The 10,106-nt window shown below is 40.2% G+C and overlaps 1 protein-coding gene across 2 annotated transcripts; it reads right to left on the bottom strand.

The window, feature by feature from the left end:
• Nucleotides 1-2,025: 2,025 nt before the first annotated feature.
• LOC309702849 (uncharacterized protein) lies at nucleotides 2,026-5,135 on the bottom strand. 2 transcript variants are annotated; one of them, XM_082527470.1, is made up of 4 exons: nucleotides 4,634-5,135; nucleotides 3,583-3,731; nucleotides 2,718-2,882; nucleotides 2,026-2,640 (listed from the first exon to the last, which is right to left on the bottom strand). In XM_082527470.1, exons 2-4 carry the CDS (start codon nucleotides 3,637-3,639, stop codon nucleotides 2,551-2,553), a joined length of 312 nt encoding a protein of 103 aa, XP_082383596.1. In that variant the 5' UTR covers nucleotides 3,640-3,731; nucleotides 4,634-5,135; the 3' UTR covers nucleotides 2,026-2,550. The 2 variants fall into 2 exon arrangements, with proteins under 2 accessions (XP_082383596.1, XP_082383597.1); XM_082527471.1 differs by having other exon boundaries at nucleotides 2,718-2,876.
• Nucleotides 5,136-10,106: the final 4,971 nt, after the last annotated feature.

Raw genomic sequence — 10,106 nt, 5'->3', positions numbered from 1 at the left:
GTAGGTTTGAGAACGTCCTCTCTATGGCTTCACTCTCCTCTGTCTCACTCTCTCCTGGCTCGCCCTCTCCTCTACATCCTCTCTACATCCCCCCTCCCCCCGTACGTGCCTGGTCTACATCAAACTCAAAGGAACAGCAGAAGAACAAAAGGTTGTGGTCATTAAAGAACTTTCTGCATAAATATTAGAAATGTTAAAAACTATGACAGGTTCAATAAAAATTAAAATTCTCTATTGGAAACTACTGACAGCCAACTAAATGATATAACACGACAAAATGCTGATAATAATCACTTTCTTTGTAAGGTGAGAATGAACCTTACCCATACATGAACATTGTTTATAAGGATTTGGGACTAAAACCCTCTGAGTACACTGATTGCAGACTTGGAAAATGATACAGACCCTGGAAATAATTTCTGTACCCATAAACATGATCAGAAATGTGATTATTTCACTAATGAGCAGTTTAATAATAACTCTAACTGGTCATACATAAAGATTCATTCATCTTCTGATTAAAGTAATGATATGATGGTGACGATGATAGCCAGCAGGGGGCGCCTCAGCTCCTTCATTTAGTTGCAGACTGCAGCAGCTGTTAGCTGATTGGCTGATCAGTCAGCTGATGAAGGTGTGTCAGTTTAGTATGAAACTCTGCACTCTCAGGTTAGTTTACCTGAAACATTCAGACACTGATGCTGGTTTATGTTCCACCTGTTCAGGTAAATCTTCAGTATGAAAGTTTATAAGGTCAGCAGGAGTTTGACCCTGACAGGAAACAGACTGACTTAATGATCATTGATTATTAGACTGTTTCATCTGTAAAAATGTTCATACGGAATCATGGAGCCACTTTATTTTACTTCATTTTTTTTATCCTGGTGATCTCACAGATTTATTTACATGTAGTTTCTCCTTCGTGGGCCTTCTGAGGCTTTGCTCTGTGACTGAGGAGCTCTGTGGTTACATATGTAATACCTCCACTGGGGGGCGCTCAAGCTTATTCAGTTTTCTGCTGTTCAGGAGAGAAAGTTTTCCTCTGACAACTGATGAGTCATCAGCAGCTGGTTTTCTGATTGGCTGCTGGAGGATTTTTACTTTCTGTTTCTATTCATAGAAGAAGTGAAAGCATGTGGTCAACCAACACACACACCCATCCTTGTCTTTGTGATGTTGTAGGGACACATGACCAGAGTATGCTGGTGGGGGCCGCCCTTAGTTGGTGATTCTACACCACTGAAAAAAAATCAGGCAGTATCTCAGAAAGGACCTAAACCAAGTTATCACTACAAATGATCAGAGTTCCCAGACCAGACTGGGAGCAGCCTACTGGGGACTTGTCAGGTGTTTAGTAACAGGTGTGGTCCATGCAAGCACACCGTCTGGTTGTTCTTACTTCCTGAGTGCCAGTCAGTACACTTCCAGGTGTAACTTATATTTTGGTACCACTGAAGACCTTTGACTGAAATCTGTCTTCAGTTCTGTTAGGTTACTGTACAATATTAAATTTGTTACACGGTATGGACTCACTTGATGAGGCTTTCATTCAAAATTAGATGATGTTGTTACTTTATAAAACCTGATATTTGTTCAGTAATGTCTATGTGCAATGAGGTTTGATTTATTATACACTCAGAAAAATAAAGGTGCCAACTGGAACCAAAAGTGGTTCTTTAGACTGATGCCATAGAAGAACCTTTTTTGGTGCCACAAAGAACCTTTCAAACAATGGTTCTTTGAAGAACCATTTCTTTCAGTGGTTCATTGAAGAACCTTTAAAGGTGCCCCAAAGAACCATCAAGAAATGGTTCTTTGGGGCACCTTTAATGGTTTTTCAAAGAACCTTTTTAAAAATGGTTCTTTAAAGAACCATTTTTAAAAAGGTCCTTCAAATGGTTCTTTAAAAGAACCATTTTAAAGAACCTTTTTTGAGTGGTTCTTTAAAAAACCATTTTAAATCTTTCAAAATAAAATGCATCATAAATTGAATTTGAGTAGGGTAAAATAAATACGAGCACAGCATAGACATATATTAATGGTTTATTGTCATTTTGTAGTATACCAAAAGACAAAAAGGCATTTTAACCCTCAGCACAACATCACTACTAATACATGTCACATATTAGTGTTTTAAACAGTAATAATTAAATATATTTGCTATACTATAAATAAATATATATATAAATACTATATCTACAGATAACACAACAAATAATACATGTATTGTTTAATTAATAAAACATCAGAAAGTGATAAAACACATTAGAAATAGCAATAGCTTCATAACAGACCAATAAATCAACACATTTTCATCAGCAGATGTTTGCATGTTCAGTAAAAATATTTCAACAAGTTTATGATTAAAATGATCAATGAACTTTAGCATTACACCATGTAATGTACGTTTCATGTTGTACTCATGGTCCTTTGTTAGTCCAGTTTAGGATAATGTCTCTGACGTATGTTTCATATCAAACATATGTCATATCAAAACAAGCCCACACCTGCAGTTGTTTCAGTTTTTCACTGGTGTTTCCTGTCAGCTGGTCAACCTCTCAGGCGGACATCCATATCAGCCAACCAAACGACAAGCTCCTCCCTTTGTGCTTCAAATCCCTCCCACTCTGAGACAAGGAGCTGAAAGAGAGAGAAAAGAGTCAATTATAAAGAAGAGAGAAAAGTGAAACCCTCCTCAGAAGGTCTGACTCGCATACCTGCAGTTGACCTGTGATGGACTCCAGTTTGGCGTTCACGTCATCCCTCGCCGATGCCAGCAGCCGAGTCTGCAGGGTCCCCTGGAAGAGCTGAGTTAATGTTCGACTCCTCCTGGTCAGGCTCTCCAGCTGGATGAGCCGAGGTCTCCCCTCTCGCCGCTGCCTCTGAACACAGAAACACAAATTGCATCTGAAGCAGGAGGTGCAGATTTTTTGCTATTCTTTTCTAAATCCAGGCTAGATCACGTGGAGGTATTTGGAAAACTTTTTTGGCCAGTGGACGACTGTTGTCTTGCAGAAAGTCAAATCAAACATATGCGATACACAATCAATTCACAAGAACACATTATAAAAAATAAGTCCAGTTCTTGCCTGATTTCAAATGAATTCTGCATCAAAACAGGGTGACAGAAGTAAAACGAGTGCACAAAGCCTCACTTTGTACAAGCCTGCTATTACAGTTCTCCTCTATGCAGACGACTTTCCTGTTTTCAAGGCACAACTTGGATCTGCTGTACGAATCTTATGGATACACACTAAATGAAACAATAGTGTGCATGACTCCAGATTCTGATCCCTCATCCTAATATGGTCCCAACATAGCAACAGCAATAAAGCAGATGCTGAGGCTAAAAAAATACAAAGTCCATAAACCAATGGCTGACGTGGGTTTTATCATAAGGGTGATAAATATACAGATTTCAGTCTGTCTTAGAGATTTGATGTTCATTTACCTGCAGATGCACTATACGTACCTGCGCCGTGGTTTTTCACAACATTTTGCACATCACTATTTAATACAGGAAGTAGGTGAACTAAAACAAGTCATCGTTCTTTGTGAGAGGACCATATTAATGAAACAAACCTCAATGACATCGTAGGGATCCCTAAAGATGCTCCTGCTGCTTCTCTTCCTCCTCATCCTAAGCTTCCTTCTCCTTGTCCTCGCCTTCCATCCAATTGTAATTCAACCTAATTGTGTTTCTCCCCCTCCTCTTCCTCATTTTGTTGGAGCTGTGAACACAATTATGTGAATCTGGATTAATTTGTGCAAACAAGAAAAATCTACAGCTTTTTGGTCAGAGGTGCTCTTGTGATTTAAGCCGGGTAGAGTAGATTTATGTGTTGATGCTACCTGCTTCAGCTCTGGCTGCTGAGTGATATTTACACCCTGGCTGGATTACAAACTTTAACCATGTGCTGAACTTTGGCCCAGCGTTGATACCTCTTGTTAGTATAACGACCTCTTCTTAGCTTGTATGTATGATGGTGGATAAATGAAATATACAAAAAAATTAAACTATATTACAAAAGAACATCTATCTTGGAAACATCAAATGACCGGAGCATAACTTGTCAACTAGTCCGAAACTAAGTTATGCAGGAACAGTCAAAGACACCTTCTCATGTCACATTTCTATATAATTAGATTAGACAATAAAGAGTTATCTAATCTAATTATTCATTCAAAACACTTATGCATAGCTGCATTTTATACAGCTCATACAGAATTCAAAGTACAGGTTCATGTGAGTATTTAATGTACGGCTCAGATCTACAGAATTTCAGAGTTTCTAGAGCAGACACAGAGCTCACGCCACAACAGGCTTCAGGCGCCATTTTAGTGACTTTAACAATATATTAAATTTTAATTTCGGTCTAGCTGACATTAGGTTATGTACGCAGCACGCAATTGAACCACATATTTTAGAAGCCAAAGGTTCAAATTAGCTGGGAGCAGCTTCACTTAATTATAACAGTGGTTTTGTTAGGAAAACAGTTGGATACTAAATTGCGCTGACATCAACGGCTAACGTATCTAGCTAATCGCTACTGTTAGCACAACATTAACAGCAAGCTACAATGACGAGTAACAAAAACAAAACAGTAATAAGGTTTTAATGGAAATGTTTTACCTTTTCTAACAGTCCCAGAATCCACAGCTTCAAAGTCCAGCAGGTACTGAAGACTGTTATCCGCCTCGCTGTCACCGTCCGTGAGTTTTTTCCCCCGAAAGGTCAAGGCCCGCCGCTCGCACACTCTGTCTGCGCATGCGCATCCCAACGACTGACCCCTCCGTCCGCTCCCGGGAGGTTATAGTATGACGTGTTCTGACGTCACTCTCTCTCTCCCTGTCATTTATTTGGCTCGAAACACATATTAACAAATTGCTCAGTGATGAACAACTACTCAGATCATTTACCTAAGCAGTGCGCTTTGTCAAAACGAAGTGTGTGTTCATTACACTGACATTCTGTTCTGCAATTGTTATTTACTTGTATTTTATAATTTGACTTTACATACTGCTGGGTGGTTTGTAAAGTTTACAATAACTAGTATTATCATTATGCTATATTTTCAAAAATATATAATAATCTCAAAAGTAATGCCTTGGAGTAGAAAATAGTAATGCTTTATTAAAATTTAAAACTAAAGTACAGTACTTGAATGTGTGTATTGTGTCTACTGTTTACAAATATTTCTAACTTTTATTTGAATATTCAGTTTCCTACCATCTTCTCTTAAAGGGTAATTGCCAGGTAATCCGCCCTCCCCCTTTGCACACACATGCACACAAAGAAAACACACAGTATAATTCACAGCCTCGTTATACTGAATAAATATTTATGCCATTTACACCATCAAACTTAGATTGCTAAGGATGAAGAACCTTTTGTTCTTTAAAGAACCATTTGTAATAGCTGAAGAACCATCCACAAAATAAAAAGGTTCTTTGACGTATGATGGTTCTTTAAAGAACCATGAAGACATCTGAAGAACCATTTAAGAACCATAATTTTTCTGAGTGTACTGAAGGCCTGAGTTCTACCTCTTTTTTATATCATTCTTCTGCAAACATATTTAAACTTTTCTCTTGACACCACAGGGACGGTACCTAATTTCATTGTACTTGTTATAATGGCAGTAAAGATATTCTGATTCTGAGTAAACTCTGACTTCTCTGAATGCTTTAACTCTCCTTTCACAGGTTATGAACACTGCTGTGACGTTTGTGTCTTACAAAAACAGTGACAGAGATAATCTGTGATATCGTCCATCATCCTTAGGCGACGGCATCACTGAACACTCTTTTTCTGGTCATTGTTCTGATATCATGGGCAAAAGTGACAATCCTCACCTGTTTCATGAATATGTGCGTCTCAAATGGAGTCAAAATGATAATCTGTTCATCTTTAGAAAACAAAAACAACTAAGCACTTGCTATGTGCACTTTGCATCACATTAGAAATATTAGATCTCTGTAGTTGGCTGTTTCTTTGGTGTAACAGTTCTTCTTTGCAGTGAATCCTGTACGGTTACAGAATGTGTTTATTTCCCCTTAGATCTGCCACATGTGAAATGAAAATGCATTTGTGGGTTGAGCAGCAGAGTTGAGTCATTGGGTTGCGCCCATGAAACCAAATTTTCTCTGCTAATGCCGAACAGCTGATTCTGTTGACAGTTTGTTTTTTAACGTGTCCTGTCGGGCAGCGTTTGCAATCAGAATTATGATCTGAATAAAGTGCGGTGCTGAACACATTTGACTGTTTGAACAACAGCTATAAAAAATCTCTATAGGCTCCTCTTCATGTGACTCTTTCATCTGTTTATTTAGTCATGTGTTAAGCGTCTGTTACTCCAGGTGCAGATAGTCTGGTGCCTGATTAGCATCACCTGTGGAGTGGGCCCGGCTACAGCATCAGCAGGTGTCTGCTCCGTGACATGTTTGACTGATGTGAATGGGGCCTGTGCCACAGGGCAACTTCAAACTGTTGTTACGAGTGAGCTCTAGAACCACGTCCACACTGAAGGCTAACACACATACAACAGGCCGAGAGACAGGCCACAGATAGTGGACCATTAAGTCTTTTGCTATAATGGTCCCATTGATACCCATGCGTCATTTATTGTAACTTTATTAGTTTCCACCTTGAGCCGGTGCTCTTTATCTGTTTGTCACGCTGACCAGAGTAAGAGACACGGCGCCGTTTTACCTTGAGCTATAATCCCAAAATGTGACATCAGCAGACTGCTTGCTGCTGATTGGCTATTCAGTGGCGTCACTCAATGAGTCCTTCATGAAAATCAAAACTGCCCTCTCTGAAACCCAACAACAACAAAAATGACATAAAAACAACAACGTGTTGGTCTGAGAAAAAGCTTTAGGCCAAGCAACAGGTGTACCATCGCCTCCATGTCCACACATGTTGTGGCGTTTGTGTCGGGTGCAGATGAGGTCATGGACATCACAATCCCACACATGTTAGGTGGTACTCATTTGTACTGGAAAAGGAGCCGCTGATGTACCTGAGTCAATGAGACGTGTCAGTGCTCATCGACGCCATGACGTCATGTTGTTAGTGTGTAGTTGTACACACGGTGTTCGTGTTCTGTGTTAACGTCTGATCTTCATGTTCTTCATGGACCTTTAAACAAGGTGAACTAGCAGTGAGCGTAGGCACCAGCACTGATACTGGTTATACTGGTTACAGTGGGAGAACAGGGGGATGATAATGAGAGACTGTAATAATCCAGAAGCACACATAAACTCACCATCACACACACACACACAGAGGAATATAACTCACATGTTTTATTTAACTCACACGTTCATTAGCAAACATGTTATAAACATGTGTTGTATTTAAACCCGTGAGGTGGAAGATTCAGACTCTCAGTGCGTAATCTGATTGTAGATGCTTCCAGCTGTTCCAGTCAGAAATAGGACTGTGGTACTTGTACTGCAGTAAAGGATCAGAGTACCTCACCCTCTGCTGCTGTCCAGCTTTATCTGCTGACTGCTGACTGACTCAGACTGATCCCTGATCAGCTGTTACAGTGTGGATCCAGCAGGGGGCGTCTGACTCTGTGTGTCTCTGCTGCTGTTCATGTACAAACTTCTGCCTGTAGTAACAGCTGACACAGCAGCAGCTGCTTTTCTGATTGGCTGTTGGAGGTTTCTACTTTCTGTTTTTGTCCCAACAAAGTGACAGCATGTGTCAGCATGTACACACACAGCTACACAAATACACAGAAACACACACTCACATGCTCTGATTCAGGTGTCCAACCTTTTTCTAATTTTTATTCTAATTTTTGTTGATACTGGTTTTGTTTTGATAAAATCAACTTTTCTCCAAAGGTAGATATAATTTTCATAATAAAAAAATGATTAAACTTTAGTTTGTTTCAAACTGCAGTTAGTTTGAGGATCTCTCAGTGAAACCTCTGAAAACAGGAAGCACTCAGCTAGCACTCCCCTCCACCAATATTTATTTTTAAGGGAATATTTATATATATTAATTTAATTTTCTTTCATATTTTTAACATGCTGTCAGACGTCTGTAGTAAAGATGTGTCCAAATGCAGGCTTGTGTTATTCACACGTGGATGGAAGCGACATTTTAATAGACTGTTATCATGACAGTGTCAGTGTTGTGAATGTTTTCATGTTGGTCCCTGTTTACTTTGGTGAGCCTTAAGAAGAAAGTGTACTTTATTGGTCCCCGTGGGGAAAATCCCTCTCTGCATTTAACCCATTCACTCAGTGAAGCAGTGGGCAGCCACTGGGCGCCCGGGGAGCAGTGTGTAGGGACGGTACCTTGCTCAGGGGTACCTCAGGGTAGCTGTTCAGGGGAATCAAACCCCCGACCTTCCGATCATGGGGCCACCACTCTACCTACTGAGCTATCCCTGCCCTCTTAAATCAGTGTATGTGTGTGTGTGCCTGCATGTGTGTGTGTGTGTTGGCCATGCATGAAGTGAACCAGCTCATAATCAAACATAGATCCAGCCTGAGAACATTGGGAATCAGCGGATTCTGCTGGTTGATTGATCACCTCTGGTGATTACAGATTAAACCAGCAGGTTATAAACTTTTATTTGATCAGCAAGTCACTCAGATATTCGTTCATACTGAGATCTGTTAAAACCTGCAACTCACATCACCGCAAAACACATCCTGACTCACCAAACTCCAGTATAAAAATGACTGATTTAAGTTCTGAGGGCACAAAGCTGTGAGCTGTTCCTCAGTCTGACCCTGTGATGTGTTATTTTATTATTATATAGATATATAGATGCAAGATTTTTATTTGCCACGTGTGCACAGGACCAACAGTCCATGCACATTGGAATTCTTGTGCAGAGCTCTCCATGTCATAATTTTAACAATATTCAATTCAATTTTATTTATATAAATCACAACAAGTATATCCTACAATAATAATAGCTACAGAGAAAAACACTGATCCTGTTTTTTATTTCCCCTGGTGGGGAAGGTTACAAAGTTAAGGCACGTTTTTCTGGAGATTACAATGATTAAAGTCTCCCAAAACAATTGCAGCAGCGCTTAGTGTTTATTTTCGTGCTCGTTGATCATGTCGTGCAGCTCCTTCAGTTAGCGGAGGGGGGGGATGTGCACGACACTCACAATGATGCACTGCAGCACTGTGGGCAAATAAAAAGGCCTTAACCTCAGAGTCAGACATTCCACATATTCAGAGCAGGAGTTTGAAATGATCTCACAGTCTGTGCACCGTGATTGCTTGACGAGGGCGGCTGAAGTAGATTTGTTTCTAATGCAGGACTTACTGTCTGTTTGTAGTATTGCTGTACTGCAGTGAAGGATCAGAGCACTTCCTCTGCTGTCCAGCTTTACCTGGTAACTGATGACTCAGCTGTTTCTGATTGGCTGTCCTGCTGCAATAATCAGCTCTAAATATTTATTTAACTTTTAGACTGTGTGTGTGGATCGATGTTTATTATTAATGTGACTTAAACCTGCAGACTCCAGTCAGACAGTCAGACTGGTTAAACTGGTTTAAAAACATTCCAGCCTTAAACTCTGACTGAGTGTGGATCCAGCAGGGCGTCTGACTCTGAGCGTCTCTGTTGCCGTTCACATAAAAGACTTCTGCCTGTAGTAACAGCTGACACAGCAGCAGCTGCTTTTTTCCTATTGGCTGAACAGGAAGTGAAAGCACAGAGAGAGCGGGGACTTTCTGAGAGTTCAGGTGACCGATGGTAAACCTCAGAGACGCTGCTGCTCTTTACGTCATGTGACTCAGTTCTCCAACACAGACACCTAACAGTCTGAGCTTCATGAAGCTCGCTGTTCTCTGGAAACATGATCAGAGCTCATCACATAAAAACTCCTCCACAGGTTTAACAGCTGTTCACCTCTGAGTCCTCAAAAATCAGTGGAAAGTGAAAACTTAATCAACCCAAAATCCAACACACGTGTCATAAACCTCAGACTTTAATCACACAGAGGATAAAACTCTGAGCCAAGACATATTTCTCCTGCTGCAAGTCAAATAAAGTGTCAGTATTTTGTCCTCGAGTCACCTGATGGTTAATAAACAGAGTCTGACTGAGATGGTTTCA

The sequence above is a fragment of the Aulonocara stuartgranti genome, assembly GCF_965226115.1.
Source record: "Aulonocara stuartgranti genome assembly, chromosome: 3".
In the NCBI taxonomy this organism is placed as follows: Eukaryota; Metazoa; Chordata; class Actinopteri; order Cichliformes; family Cichlidae; genus Aulonocara; species Aulonocara stuartgranti.
Note: the sequence above shows the minus strand (reverse complement) of the source record. Positions and strands in the feature narration are given on the sequence as shown.